The sequence below is a fragment of the Copadichromis virginalis genome, linkage group LG1, assembly GCF_057382275.1.
Source record: "Copadichromis virginalis isolate Kocher_CV1m ecotype Utaka linkage group LG1, C_Virginalis_male_GT1.1, whole genome shotgun sequence".
NCBI classification, from domain to species: domain Eukaryota; kingdom Metazoa; phylum Chordata; class Actinopteri; order Cichliformes; family Cichlidae; genus Copadichromis; species Copadichromis virginalis.
The window spans coordinates 4,556,605-4,573,376 of NC_140618.1; the positions used below are offsets into that span (position 1 = coordinate 4,556,605).

General features: G+C 39.0%; 1 protein-coding gene across 1 annotated transcript in view; it reads right to left on the reverse strand.

Moving 5' to 3' along the window:
- Positions 1-16,772, reverse strand: part of LOC146718174 (neural-cadherin) — a 333,699-nt gene that overhangs the window by 230,912 nt on the left and 86,015 nt on the right. The window contains exons 5-6 of the mRNA XM_085431334.1: positions 11,335-11,446; positions 4,846-5,095 (exon numbers count right to left, since the gene is read on the reverse strand). Coding sequence (XP_085287460.1) covers positions 4,846-5,095; positions 11,335-11,446 — 362 coding nt within the window. The remainder of the gene's footprint in view (positions 1-4,845; positions 5,096-11,334; positions 11,447-16,772) is intronic.

The window sequence follows — 16,772 nt, forward strand, 5'->3', positions numbered from 1 at the left end:
TTTATTTCATACAACCTACAGTGAATGTCTGCTTTAAATTCAACATGACCTCAACTCCACGGAAGCACTGTTCTTGCTCTGTGGAGACTCTATCATCATTTCTACTAATTCAATAGGGGAAATCAAAAGGCAGAATGAGAAATAAGTTTGTATAAGAGAAATCTAATTTGGAGGGAGAAATCTCCCAGAACAATAACAGGTGACGCTTGAGCAGAAGCACCAGAGAGACACATCAATATATCATAACAAGAAAAAAACAGCAAGTGCATTTTAAAAAGGAGATAAATTAGCAGTATATCAGTTACTTGGTAAAATGGTAAATGGCCTGTATTTATATAGCGCTTTACTAGTCCCTAAGGACCCCAAAGCGCTTTACATATCCAGTCATCCACCCATTCACACACACATTCACACACTGGTGATGGCAAGCTACATTGTAGCCACAGCCACCCTGGGGCGCACTGACAGAGGCGAGGCTGCCGGACACTGGCGCCACCGGGCCCTCTGACCACCACCAGTAGGCAACGGGTGAAGTGTCTTGCCCAAGGACACAACGACCGAGACTGTCCAAGCCGGGGCTCGAACCGGCAACCTTCCGATTACAAGGCGAACTCCCAACTCTTGAGCCACGATCACCCTCATTACAGCAACTTTATATTAAGGGGAAATTACAACACTTTTTTCTGCTCTCCGTGTTATTGACTTTTTCTTAGATGTTTATCTCATCATTCAATAAAATTAACACTGTGAAAAAAAAAACTTTGCATACATCTCACACCCTTTCTGTTCACTCTCAGTTCTGTCTAATTATCTCTTTAGGAAATATAAAATGGTAGCAGCTTGCTCGCTTTTCATTCTTTGCTGAATGACTGTCTACTGTGTATGCGCATTGACTCATCACTTGGAACTTATGTGGAGGAGTTTTTAATCATGAGGGAAGTCTATGGGGAGTCTCTTTAGCACTTGGGAGTCTATTAAGCAAATTTGCGTGTGGACATTGTGAGGACCGTCCACATGATCTCCTATTAGGGCTGTGCGATATGACCAAAATCTCATATCCCGATATAAGAATTCTATCGTCCGATAACGATATAAATCACAAAAATGTAACATTTTCTGTAAATTCTGTGAATCTCGGGCAGCTCGACTTGCGGGAAGTGTTTTCAGCTGCGCGTCATGTAGCTGGAGTCGAGCGTTTTAACCGATGCATGAAACGATACATTTTTAGACATAAGTTGTAACGGCCGCCGTTTTCTTTGCGAGTATTTATTACACGGCGTGCTGCGGGGAAAGGCCTGTTCTAACGTTTGAGTCTAAGGGTTGTTTTTTTTAGCACCTGGCGGCTCTTTTTTACTTCTCATCCGGAAATAATCTGCTCTTTCACGTGGTTCAGTTTATTTTGAAAAGTCTCAACAGGATCTTGAGCTTTATTGTGAAAGGTTTATGTGGAACATAAACAAGCGGACACGCGATGGTGTTACCGTCGTTGTTGCTAACGACAACACATAAAAACAGGCACTTGTCCGTCTGTAGTGTGGTTATATAAAATATAAGAGAAAGAGAGAACTTTAAGAAATGAATTTAGCCACTACAGTGACCATCAAAACCATAAAAAATATTGCCATAAACAGCTTATTTTGCGACACCACGAAACAAACGATAGCGTAAAATGAAACGATAGATGTTTTTATATCGTCATCCGATATATATCATTATATCGAACAGCCCTATCTCCTATAGCCACAAATTACTCTTTTTTTGTTCAACCACTGGTGGTGTGTAATACATTCCATACATTCCCTAACCAATATGAAGTAAACAGTTCAATGCTGCAGAGTGTAATATAGTCCAAAAAGCAGAGGGTGCAGGGATAGGTTCAATGCAGACGAAGCAAGAGATACAGTACCAGCACACAAGACAATAAAATACAGACACCATGTGCTACAATTATGTCCTTGTGTTATGGCTCATTACCTGGCAGCCAACAGGTACCGGTATTGGCTTCTGTTTGGAGCAAGCTGTCACTACAGTGCACTCAATTTTTAAACTTTTATTTTCGCAGGAAGTCCTTCTGATGTAAACTCTCCTTTGCAAGAGGTAAAGCAGTGCCACATAAACATCTGCCAATCTACAAGTGTATCGGTAAGTGGGGAAATCAAGAAGGCTGAACAATGAGATACAAGCTAAAACTCAAACCATTTTTTGAATTAACATCTTAGACGTGTTAGCTGATTGATTGCTTGAACTAATCTCAACTACTTCAACTAAATCAGCTAGAAAAATATTTCTTTTTACAAGCGGCAACTTCTGGTGCCAAAAAGTGTTTCTCTATTAGCCAATTCAGGTTGGCTCCAAAGATCACCAACACTAGATTATCCTTCCAGGAGAATGAAAATTCACCCGAGCTAATTCAAGTTACTAAAGCAGAGTCAGTTACACCACAGCGGCAGTGTCTTTCAGAGCATTTTTAATGACATTTTGTGACTAAATATGATTTATTTAGCATTTAATTACACTGCCAGCCTTTCCACAAAGCCTCTGTTTTTCTTGAGTAAAATACTAGGTTTTAGTCATGTGGAGCTGATAACTTTCCACCGTCTCAGCCAAATATGCTCAATAAAATAAACTAAAGACTTCAAACTGAGTGGGTGACATGATAAAGCTGCAGCCACTTTTACATATAGAATATGTATATTAGGATCTTGAGGTCTAATATATAAACATGAAAAACATATCACATTCTTTTTAGTAAGTCAATAACAAAGATCAACACATTGTGTAATTAAGAAAAGAAATTCAAATAAATTCCACTTTTAAGTGGTCACATCATTTTTCGAGAGCTGCAACCTAGATTCATTATAAACTGGCAAAACGTGTTGAAATGAAAGCTCATTATCGCTTCCCTTTGACTCCAAGGATCAATAATAATAAATAGGCCACATTTTCTGCCTGGATAATGATATATTTAATGACCCCTCTCTGTGTCGTGCTTTTTTTCCTTTCTGCTCAGCACATGTAACTAAACATACATGCACATTTTTCCTGCATGCACACGGGCAAATGAAACATAAGTAACAGAGGGAAAGTAAGCAATCTTATCAAAAGCATAATCCCACTAAACTGGCCCTACTGTATTTGTTTCATCAAACACATAACAGATGTCATCACGTGTGCACATTTAAGTGTATTTGTACCAGTGTGTTTGCCTGCATGGATGACTCTGGAGCTCTGTTCGTGCCTGAATGATGAATCATAGATTGTCAAGTACTGTTTTTAGGGCAGTTGTGACAGAGGGTTCAGGGTTACAGAGGAAGAACTGATGGATTATTTGGCTGTCGCTGACAGTAAGTCAATACAACCCAAAACACACACACACACACACACACACTAGTCCCTTTCCACTATAAACAACATAAACACATGCATATCAGATGCACGATGGATGAATGCACTTTATAACCACATTAATCTGTCCATACAAAAACCTCACTTTCTTGGGACCTTCTCAATTACTAAACACACACACACATATATAGGCGCAAGCATACGCACACACAGAGTTAGGGTTCAGGACCTCCTGAGGGTGCTGGTGGGTATGGTTGATTGACCCTGCCTCACCAATCTGCCCAGCTCTCTGCCAGAAAAATCAACCAATTAAAAGATGCAGACACCACAGCAGCACGAGCGGGAGGGGGGAGTGTGCTAACAGCAGCTGTGATGCTGAACTGGGAAGCTCTCCGCTCACTCAACTTCTAAGAGAAGTAGTTCTGGTTGCCTTATTTACTTTGGTATCAGTGGACTGTGTGCACAAACAGAAACACCGGTGACAGATTTAATCTAAAATGACTTGATCACAGATGGCTTCAAATCAGCATGTTTAGGAATGTGCAATAGATATTTTTGCCAAAGAATTACTGCATATAGATCCATTTCTATTTGAAATCAGCAGGGAATTGTGGAGCTGAATCAATGCAACTCAACCATGAGAGGAGAGTTATTCAAAGAGACGTGTTGTAGATGTGGCCCTGATGGTGGATCAGTGCTGACTGAAAACCTCAGCCCACAGCTCTTTAGTTCACCTCATTTAATTCTACTTTGTACAGGTGTTACCAGTTTAACTGAATCTGAAGTGTAAATTCAAGTGTATCAGAGAAAGGAGGACAGGAATGCTTGCATTTAATTAAACCGAAAAAAGAAAACCTCAGATAACGGCCATATTTTTGTCTTGGCCCCAAGAGCTTCAACAGGTTTGTTTCTCATATTTTTAAAAAATGTAATTAAATGCATAATTGTTTAGAAATTGCTTGTTTTAAAGCCCCAGAGATATTCACGTTGGTGCCATAAAAAGAGGAAAAGTAAGAAAATCTGTGCATTCGTGAGGATGGAACAAGGGAGCAAAGAGCAATTCAAACATCAAGCCTTTCCTACGTTCAATTCTTTGACTATTTATTTCAGCGCTAAATAAAATCCTCTGTTGAACAAGTTGCAGAAAGAAAATGCAGAGAAACTCTCTGCCCCTGTGCCAACAATACAACTGAAAATTCAACTGTATGCAGCACCTCAAAAGAGTGAATGGCAGCTTGCACCTAAAATATATGTGCAGCAGCCTACACTCAACAACTTAACCAAGAGACACTGCAGGAGATTGTTTGCCTTTGGCAATGTAGAAATGAGTACACAGCAAAGTTGGTCCTTCGGTATCTGCACCAAACATCATGCTGTCACCAGAAGACTGTCAGCCTCTCCTGCCTTCACCCCGACTGGCAGGCAGGCAGGAATCAGCCACAGAATAATATAGAGCTTATCTCTCTTTCTCTTAAACAATAAAGCACAAGTCTTACTTACATGTGTTGGGAGAACTCAGGTGCCTCATCGTTGACGTTTGCCATCCTAATCCGTACCGTAGTCGTGCCCGTACGAGGAACCTCCCCCTTGTCAATGGCCATGACTACAAACTCATACAGATGATTAGGTCTCTCATAGTCTAAAGGTCCCGCGGGGAAGATTGTTCCGTGAGGGGAAATAGTGAAGTCTGGACTCAGGGTGTAATAGGTCAGCTCTGCATTCTCTTCCGAGTCACAGTCATTGGCCGAAACTAAAGATGAGAACACAGAGATGGAGAATAGAAAAAACAGAGTTCAGAAGGACTAAACAAAGACGACAAAGGTTGGATTTACCACTGGTGATTTAGCTAGACTGACCGTACAGACTAGAAAACCAATTTGTTAAATATCCACAAGAGGAAAGGAGGGAAGCTGGATGGAAACTGTGTTTTCTTGCTTTCTCATTTTTTGTGACATATATTTATAACTTACATTTTCATGTATCTGCATATATGTTTGAGATTCAAGCAGCAGTAGTCAGTTGTTAATTTCTTCCTTTATACACAATAAAAATGAACAAGAAAGAAGATTTGTGTTTTTGTTCATTACCAGCAAGTGGTTAAAGTATCTTAATCATCTTAGTCGGTTTGTTTATGATCCTAAAAGGATTGTACTGCTACCTTCAGGTCTCTACAATGATATTCTCACTACCGGGTTCAGCTCAGGACTCTAGCTGGGCCACTGCAGGAACTTCACAGCATCTTCCCAAAGCTCCTCCTGTGTTTTCTTGTTGATATGCTTCAGGTCTTTAATTTGTTAAAATTAAATCTAGCTCCATTCTGAGACCCTGAAAAAGGTTTACTCAGGATTGCTCTATTTTTTCTGCAAGTTTTCAAGAAATACAACATAGCATATCAGCAGATGTCTGACTTTGTTCACCAGGTTTATTGAATTCAATAACCTTCAGAAGCAGGATGCATAAGATTTCATCTGTGATGTTTTATATATATATAACTGGATTCTTTCAATATTTCATGTTTTAATTCATTAGTACAACACATAAAGAAAAAACTGCTGTGTGACTTAAAAGTTCTGCACTTCTATTGCTAATGGGAACAAAATACAGTGAATCACTTTGGAGATGTGCCCGAAACAACAAAATGTGGAAACCTTGAAAGGGCAGAAACACTTTCTGAATACACTATATATTCAAATGTAAAAATATGAGGACTTGCAGAAGATTTATTTCACAAATAAAAGTTGTACAAATCGAAAAGTTAAAAGATGAAGGCCTTTACTAAGTCTGTAGTATTAGTGCACACGTTTATAATGAAAGTTGTGCAGGAGGAGCAGGTGCTTGCATATGTTGCTATTGCCCCAAGTTTGTCTGTGCTGCCTTAAAAATAAAGACGGACATACTGCCTGCGCTGTCCTGTGGAAACCAACACAGATAGTAACGTCACATCACTATGCTTTAGCTTTTTTCATGGTTTTTTTTGATGAAAGTAGAAACTTCCATCGAAACTACTACTTATAACAAACTATCTTTAGCTAATGTACCATATTGAATGAAGTCGCCAGAGAAACTGTTTGTGCAGAACGAGTTCTCTAATTATTTAAAAGTTTGTTTCTGGTATTTCATCCAAACCATATGCACTTGATATCTCAATTCTCATGCTACACTATGTGTTCAAACTGACGCTTCCAGTGCCACAATTTTAAGCCACGGGAGTAAGCGTTATTTGCCCAGCATGCACTGAAAGGACTGTCATTTTGCAACATTTCTGCTTCCACATCACATATTGGGAATCCATGGAGCCAGGACTCGCCTGGCCACAAATTGACTGCCTTGCTAAAACTGAAAAGACCACCAGGGATTTGAATAAGCATATTTTACACTAACAAGAACATTCACCATCAAAAGCTCTATTCCCCAATTCACCTTACATTGCATTTGGCTCAAGGGCCCATACACAAGTGCACACACACATGCGTGCGCACACACATATGCTCACATGAATAATAGATGCACACATACATAAAAACAATGCCACTGTTTGCTTCCACTAACAAACCATAATTCTTTATTGCTATAAAGCCTCGGGGAACTCTAACTAGCTTCAAATTAACAGTTTGAAGTGCGTTCAATTAACAAAATGCCTGCAAAACAAAGTATCTGGGTTCGTTAAGGAGGTATATAAACTTTGTCAGTGTTTATTTGCATGATTAGTTTCACTTCATTATTTCAGCAGAGACATTTCGTATGTGAGTACATGGGATTAGCTGAATTTTCAAAGTGCTGTGGTAATATTCAAAATGTTTGTGGGGCTGTGGCCTTCAATGTGTCCTTATGTTGAACTGAATGAAAAATATTTCAGTTCCATTAAAAAAATAAAATAAAAGCCACAAAACACAAATGGGAAATGTGATGCTTTGGTACAGTTAAAGTAAATTTAACAATGAGAGTACAACAGCCAGAGAAAATCAGCCATGAGGTTCCATTTACACCATCCTGTTTGTGTTTTTGGTTTTGCTATATTTTCCCATTAAGTTTGATATATTTGTCAATCATTTCAGTTTCATTTCATTACAAATGCACTATGACTTTGAAAGTGTAAAATCAAACTACCAAAGGCATTAATCTTGCTATCTGAGCAAAGTTTATGGATTCAGTTAAATGATGTCATACCACTAATATCACTAAGGCCACTGTTGAGAGAACGAGATTGAAGTCTGATGAAAGAAAATAATGGTCAAACGAGAAATCGCTTAATACATGAATGGGTCTTCGTATATACTTTCATTCTTATTACTTCACACACGCAGAAATAAATAATAAAATAAACATTACACAAAAATTGTAAATACCTAGAGATGAGTTTTCACTTACAGATGGCCCCATATAGATTTAACACTAAATGGATGATTGTGTCACATTTTAGCATAGTCAGTATTCATCATTAGTGGTTTCTTATTTCTAGGAATAATCTTTGATACACAGCTGAATCAAGTGTGGAAAAAACCATTTCTGTCCAGACAAATTCTACAATTCTTCTTCTTACTGTTGTTAATATGATCCCTTTTACCAAAATGTTAGTCTTTTATTTAGATTTTTCTACGCTTTACAAGTTGGATAAAAATAAATGTGTGTTTTTCCTGCACCTGGTTCTGTAGTGCAGTCTTCTGAAGAAAAACTGAAACACAGCTGTTTTGCTTTTTGAGCAGCCTCTCATTCAGTGATGATGGGTTGAAAATGAACTGCAACACTAGTAGCCAAACATGTCACATATGAGTCAATATTTAATTTACTAAGTAGAGATTTCTATTCTTCAGGAAAACATTTAAGCATCTATTTATCAGTAAGTCCTCTGTAATCTTGAATCAGCATTGTTGCACTAGCATCGCTACACTGTTTAACAGGCCTCTATACATTCTTAGCTGCATCCCTCGTGTCTTTTTGGCATATTATGATTTTGTACAGAAGATGGAGACAGCGGGATCCTCAGATCTCTATGGAAAGCAAGATAATTGGCTTGCTTGGTACACTGTGCTGCAGTTGATTTCCAACTTGGCAAAGTACAGATTTGTCCACTCTCACGATGGAAATGATTATGGGATTACTAGCACATGATTTAGCAAAACGATGCTGGATGCCCATTTCTCCCTGCTCATTTAATTTATACTATGCCTTTTAACCCACTTAATTAAGTGAAGGGGGAAAAATGTCTTTATTTCAGGAAGTTGGGCTGCTCAGTCTTAGATGTACTCAGAAGTGGATTGGGTAAAATTAACTGTATTAATTATACCATGTATTGGGGCAATTTTGTTCATTATTTTGGGAAAGCTACAATTTGTACGACACATTTTTCACCCCACTAAATTTAGGCAGCAACAGTCTATTTTTACGACTGAAAATTGCACAGGTCACATAGATGGTTTGCTATATCATAATCCTGAAGCATTTTGAAATCACTGGAATCTCTGTGCAGAAATGTGATAACTGTTTTTGTGGGTTTTTTTCCCCACTCATGGAAATATTGACAAGTGTTCAAACAAGCATGGAAATGGGTGTGAACACAGCAGCACAGCAGGAGGAAACTTCTCGCCTCCCTTGGTGCACCTGTTAATGGCAGCGAGCTAAGGGCCTGCTGCGTCTCTCCCACAGTGCGCACCTCACTCCCCCATTCACTCATTTACTTTCTCCATGTTCGCTAGAAATAAATAACATCTGCATGTTTAAAAGCATTAAAAATAAATAAATAAATAAAAACACTGTCTAAGTAATTCTCAAGCTCTGGTCCTGTGAGTTTCAGGATTCTGTACATTTTCTGAGCTGGACTGCATGTTTTCTACACCACTCTTCCATTTTCAGGGTTACAGCTCCCAGTGCTCCTACTGTATAATCACTGGGACCACTTTGGAAATCTTTCACATGTGCTCCAGTTGTTGCCTCAGCTATTTTCTTGTGGGGCTCCTTCCCAACTGCCATAATATTTCATATAAAACTTGTGGTGATCTCAGGAAACTGGACAAATTCAGCAATGATCTGACACAAGACCTACAAGATCAGAAAGGGTGCCAGGGGAAATGTGATTATCAAGAAGCCATTCTTAAGGAACTAAAGCAGGGAGGAAAGGCTGAAGTAGGCCAGGTTACACAAGAACTAGACTGAAAGTCAGTGATAACTTATCTAATGAAGCGAAGAATCTAAATCTGACATTTTTGGTTTAAAATGTCATCAATATGTACATGGAGGTCAGGTGAGAGGTACAGCAGTGAGTACAGCCATCTGTAAAACACAGTGGAGGCTGTGTCATGGTTTGGGGTTGCATTCCAGCCAGTGGTGTCGGAGATCTCAGCTGCATGTGGGTAAGTAAATTAATCTGAAGACCAAAGTTGGGATTGCATTTGTCAAAATGTATTTTTAACAATGACTCAACTTTTTATTAGCTTTTAAAATTATATTTACACTCATAAATCAGCAAATGGAACAGGATTCGTTGGCCTGGATATCAGCCGGGGAGTGGCAAAATTTAAAAATTGCCCATTGCCTCAAGATGACAAGTAAGCAACAGGTTAACAAATTAATATCATTATAACCATTGAGACTGCATTTCAGTAGGCTAGCTGTAAAACAGATTAAAGTTGTAATGGCTATATTATTGTTTTAGTTACATATAAAATTCAGCTTGTTTTCTCCAGGACAATGTTGCAAATTGAAGCATAGGAGCAAAATTTCCAAGCAATGTAAACAATTTTAACACCTCTTTTGTTTATTCAAACAAAAACCATGTTTGCTGTTAACTTTCACCTGAAAACAAGTAACTTTTCTCAGAATACGGCATGATTTTACAGGTCTTAGCTGTTCTTAGATGTTTAGAAAAAACACTAAAACACACACAGTCTTGGGTTTGTTTGTTTTTTTCTTTAATATCAATTCAATCCAAAGTCTTCCCGCCTGCATTCACAGCTAATGGACATTTCCAAAACGGTGTCATACCTACAGTCATTTTCACACAGTTCTTGTAAGCAATTAAAATATACTTGCATTTTCATTCTTGCCCTGTTTAAAGTTTACCTGTTCAAAAAGCTAAAGATTGTTTATAGCGCTAAACAGATCAAACAGATGTCTATAAGTTTTAATAAAAAAGCAACAATGTTTTAGAGGAGATAGTAAGAAACAGTCTCCGAGAGAAGACGGAAAAACTCTGTTGTCAGTTGTGTTGGCAGAGTAAAAGTGTCACTGTGACATACCCACAACAGTTGGCATCACCATTTCTTCACAAAGAGATGAAACATAAGCGTTCCCTTTGGGTTATTACAGGAACAGAGAGGCTGCAGCAGCTGCACTGATGAAAGTAGCAGTGATGCCGGTGCTGACAAGTACCTACTCTGTTTCCTGACCAGTCAAAATACATGAATGTTAAAGAAGCGCAGGCACTCTTGTTTTGTTCTGGAAGCCGCTACAGCAAAGCTTCTCAAACATTTGCATATCACATCACAGCTCCCACAGAGGCACGTGTTTGCCCACTGAGCTGCACCTGGCTTAAATTTAACTGGTAACACAAGAAGTAAAACACGGATTGTTATTTTCTTCTTTCACTTTTTTTCTTTTAAAAGTCACCAAATACAGGCACACATAATAAAGGTCCTTGCAATTCTGAGAGTTTTACTTGGAAATATTTAATTCAGCCCAGTGAAAAAATGCACAAACACCATTTCAGGATTTCTTTAATAACATTAAAGATTAATAACATTGTGATTAGTGCATCAGAAATTACATAACCGGGAGCTGTTTATCAGTGAAGATGAATTAAAAAATAAGATGAACCTACTTCTGTAGGTCAGGGAAGGCAGTGCAATGTTAAATTTCCTTTGCATATAAGAAACTGATACAGAGTAGTAAGTTGAGCTTTAAATTAATAATGTGAATCTAAAAATAAAGAATGCACTCAGTGAAGCTGGTGGGTTATAAATGGTACTCAAACAGGTATTTTGAGACTTGTCTTACCTTGCAGCAGGGAGGTTGCTGTTGTCACAGTCTCTGGTACACCATCCTTGCTGTAAATCGACTGGAGGAACTCAGGAACGCAGTCGTTTTCATCAGTAATAACTACCCGTACCTGAGAGGGTGATGATGAGGGAAGAGGAAAAGAAGGAAAAAGAGGCTAAGATTAAATTAATTTATGTGTTCAAATTGTTTCTGAACATTTAAACAGTCAATAACACATTTTAAAGAAATGAAACAGTTCTTCTTGTTTTTATTTCTTGTACAGAATTCCCCGTTTTACTCACGACTGGTCATATGTAACAAATGCTTATGCTCCTGTAAGCTCTTTTGTTCATAACTGAACAAAAAAAAAAAAGAAAAGAAAAAGAATGCCTTGCACATCTTACATCTTCTCTAGTAGGCATCAGGCCAGTAAAATGTGTGTGGCATGTTAAATACTCTCAGGGAAAAAGTACAAGTCAAGTCCTAAAGCAAGTTAGCATGTCCACATGAACTGGGTCAGACAGTTTGTTATTATTCGTGTATTTTCTGCTATTTATGTTGAAATTCCTTTCAAGCATTCTGGTAAAAAAAATTAATTCATGAAATACAAAATAATACAACATAATTAAAACAATGAAGCATTTGCATTTCTAATCTCAGACTGCTTCTGTCTATGAACATGTAAAAGCTGCTCAGCCAATCAGCAGAAATGCTGCAGATTCAAAGTCATACTGGCACAGTGTCATGAAAATTTGAAATCTGGGATTACTACTTCAGGCGCTGTCCAAAATTGGTTTTCTTTGCATTCAGAGTCATTTTCATGTGTGAGTGACCCAAATTAACCCCATCTCCAACCAAAAGGAAGCTTCATCTCAACCTCCTCCAAATCCATGCCCTGACCCTGATTCCTGTGGTTTATTGACCTCGCCACAGGGAAGAAGCTGCAAGTGAACTAGCGTTGTGGTCCCTCTTGTTGGTCAGTGGAGAGCGGAACCCCGTGGAGCTTCTTGTAAGCACTGAGCAAACAAATGAGTAGTGTGCAAGGATGAATTTATTTAGCGTGAGCATGAAGGCGTTTGCCTTGCTAAGACACTGTAATACTGCTCAGTTCGTTTGGGATATAAAGGCAAACAAAGCATCTCCTTCCAGATGTTGACTGCCTGCTTCAAGTCCAAGAGCAATAAATAGACATGGGCTGGCAGGCAAGCCTCTGACCCTCAGTCCCTCTTGTGTTTTTTCCCCAAACAAAGCTGTACGTATACACACTCACCCTACAGACACAATCGCATACACACAGTGAGTGCTTTGTAAATACCACTGGTATTAAGTCCTGGTAGGTAAGATGAAATTCTGTAATATCAGTTAATTCTTCAGCAAAGATCAGCCACAAAGCAATGAACAACAAAATAAAATCTGCCCATGTCAACTCCCTGAGGTGATTTGTGCGCATTTGCCAATAACTGTCAACCTTTTTTTTGGGTGTTTCGATGTGTGCGTTTGCATGTCCTAATGAGCAAATCTATGCCCTAGCTGGACAGGAAATAGGCAGGATATACAATGGTAGAGTATGTGTGCATACAAGGCTGAGGAAAGGCAAGATTGAATGAGAAGAGAGAGGAAGTCAGCTGTAATAAAGCAAGATGGGCTCAAACACACGCATACAGGAATGTGCACACGTGCACACACTTGGGAAGCTGCAGGCAGGTCTCAGGCTGGTTAGGTAACTAATGGTGCCGATGAGCTATCACTCCTGCAGGGAGAAACTTGGAAACTACCTGCAAATTAAAGTCATGCTCAGTGACTCCAGTGCACAAAAATACGGCACGTCTGTTTCTTATTTTGATAGAGGGCGGCAGATTTCTGAAAAGTAGAATAAAATCAAAAGCAGAAAAGAGGTGCGTTATTTGGCAGTCCTCTATGGAAAACAAATTAATAGGTGATTTTTTTTAACCTGCTACTGGGAAACAGTGTCACAGAAAAAGATAAAAAAAAGAACAACTTCCATCATAAAGTTCTATACTTTATACACATGAAATTTTTTGACTAACAGATGCCTTTCTGTGGATAAGTATTTGAGTTGCTAGGCACTATTTTTGCAAGTACAACACATGTCTGCAATCTCAGGACAGCTTCATACTTGTCTAAAATCAAACAGAAGGCTTACAACCAAAATGCCATCAGAATATGTTTATTTTGGCATGGTCACAAGTAGCTGTATGCCATTTGATTGGTTACTTATCTCAAGAGAACATGTCTTAATTAATGCAAAATCCAATATGGGCCTTCCCGAGGCAGATGGCAGGGAGAAAGAGCAAGAGTATATTATGAACCTCTAAAATTGACATGCTGCAGATGAATCCAGTGAGCTGGAGTTTATCACTGAGACCATGACAGCCACTGCATGGTGACGCTCGTGATAAACTTTGGTTAGTTTTTGTCTGCATCTCTGTGATAAACTAAATAAACAGAAACATAGTGACAGGTTAGTGAAAATATTTTGATTACATGTTCCACTATAATAAAAAGTGACAGTTACATTTAGCAGTCTGTAACACAAACCCTGAACTCGCCCTGAAACCGTTTGTCTGCCCTTTGCCATTTTAGCTGTTTTCACTTTTTTTCCCCTTTCCACATGAGTGCATCCTTTGAAGATGCTGACTGCTGCATGTTTGCCAGTGTGGGGAGAGTCACTGTGGTATCACATCCAGGCATGCATTCAATGTCAACAGCAAATTCCTCTCTTGTGCAGCACTTGACAAAAATGAGCACATGAACATATGTGGTGTGATATGTGGTATACTACAATATACCCGAGTTTAACCGTATGTAAACAGATAAACAGGGGTTTATGGTGGCAGCCAGCATTTCATCCCCCCTCAGAATGTACAAAACATCCACTCCAGTGTTGGATCAAAAATAATTGGCTTGTAATTGACAGCCGCGATCACTAGATAGTGTTTGCATAACTTCATTTTATAACTCTGGAACTTTTGATAAGTTTTTAAAAAAATAATTCTGACAGCTACTGTCAGCCAACAGTCAGCCACTCAGAGCCCCGCCTAGCTTCGCTCTAAACATGCCCCCTTCATTTAATTGCACGGTGTCACCAAGAGATGGCGCTTTCTTCAAAAAAAAACCTTTGAATCGGATAGTTAGCAAAAGAAGAGCTATTATTGCAAGAGCTTTACTTTATAATATAATATATAGTTTTTCAATAATAGGCTATTTTCATACATTAGATAACCTATTGGATCTGGGGGGAGGGGGGGGGTGGCAAGAAATTTGTTCTTGCAATGAAAAAAGTTCCTTCAGCAAATTCCTGGATCCAGATTTGGATTAAGTCAAGCCCCATAAGCTATAAACAAATGATAATTTCACTACAAAAGCTCCAGATCCTTTAAAAAGAAGAAAATATAACGACAAAGTCCTCATGTAGTGGCCTTCAAAAGTACTTGCTGTCTTTTAATCTTAAATTCAAATACCTTAAGTAGCAAAAGCAGAATTTTTTCTATACTGTTAACATGCTTTTGAAGAGCTTTTTAACGGAGCCAGACAGAAACTATGCTTTGTGTGATAAATGGTGAACATAATGCCGGTGATGTGCCCACATTTGATTCAATTTCCGTTTTAACCCTTTAAAGCCGGTTGGCGCAGACACGCTCCATTTTGCGTAACTATTTTTAAATCCCGGTAGCTCTGCAACCACGTAAGCTAGCGCAATAATTTTTTTTGCATATGAAACCGGAGGAGTTGTACTTACATCTTATGCCATCAGCTTGTCCTAAGTCACAGTTTCCTTCCACATATAACTTTACAAAAACTGCATAAAAAGCAGCAACAAAAACATAATATTCCAGAAACACGCTTTGCCGGTCCGATCAGCTGTTTGTAACACTTCCTACGTCCATCAGCGTGAACTATCACATGTCCGGCATGACCTGCCCGAAACCGGAAGTGACGTCATTTTGCAGAAATGTAGTTTTTTTGGCCTCATGAGCCTATACTGGTGTTTTTAAAAGTTATCTTTGACTTTATGACTTTCTGTGTCGTTTCTGGGATGCTGAGGACTCATATTGCACTGCTGGAAATATTTTATTTTGATGCATATGCTGTTATTTTGCAAATTTGCACTATAATATATTTTTTTGTTTTTCCTGCAGTATATGAAAATTGGTGTATCTCAAAAATAAAACTATGAAGACACTTAAAATAAATTTCCTTTGGTGGGAAACTATTTTGTGCAACTTTTTTGTATTTACAGTTTTGAGGGATAAGCCTCTTAAATTTCTCTAACTAGAAATATATGTTAAAAAAACAAAAACGATTTTACATTTTTTTTGTAGTTTATTGCACTTTTTTGCAATTTATGTAATTACTATGCACTTTATGCAGACATATTATTAAAAGTTGGGCTATAATGGTTGTATTGATGTATAGCAACTTGAAATGCTCCAAAAAAATGGCTCCACAGCATGTAAAAATATAATATAAGCTCTGGCGGACTTGGTTCTATGGTAGGTCTTAAAGGGTTAAACTGCAGAGACAAAGAAGCGGCTGTTGCAGCGTCTAGAAGGCGAAGGCTTTTGAGTGCTGATCAAACTGAACACAGGGAGAGCTCTTGGGCAGACGTGGGGCTAAGAAGGCTGTGGTACAATACAAAACTACCTGCCATTTTCTTCCCTTTTTTCTTTCCAACTGTATTTTTCTTCTCGATAAAAATCCTCTCATCTTCACCCATTGTTTTTCCTCGCTCTCCTTCTCCACACAGGCTTTTGTTGCTCTGTAGGCCAAAGAGGCCCAAAGTGGAGCAGTTTAGGACAGATTGGTTCAGCAGGACATCTTTTAGCCTGAGGCCAGAGTAATGATGGAAACCAGACCAGATGCATCAGCGCCTGCAGCGGTCAGCCGCTGTTTTGTCTCACTTCCTGACAACGTGAGGAAGTCATCGGGAATCCCAAAGCAGTCACTGCAGCCAGACAAATCTATTCGGGTTTTACAGGAAACCGTGTTCACAAAAACAGAGACATGTCTCTCAAGGTGAAGATAACTTTTTTGATAAATTCAGGTGGAGGCCATCCGCCCATCTGTCAGTGCGTCCATCTGTACCCATTTTCTCCAAGTCGGGTTGAGGTGGGAGTGGGCTAAACTTCCTTGCTACTATTTGAAGTTTTTCCTGGGGAATGCCTAGGTGTTCCTGGGTCTCTTTCCAGTTGACCATGCCCAGAAAATTTCAAAGGGAGGCACCGAGGAGGGATCCTGAGCAGAAGCGTCTCAGCTGTCTCCTATTGAAACGCAGCAGCACAAACTCTTTTGCGAACCCCCTTTAGATGTCTGAGCCTTCACACCCATCTGTAAGGCTGAGCCCAGCCACCCACCTGCTGCTTTTATTCCCAACCTTATGCTCGTGGTCGTTACCCAGTATTAACAACCAGAGTCAAAGGTTAGAACATACATCA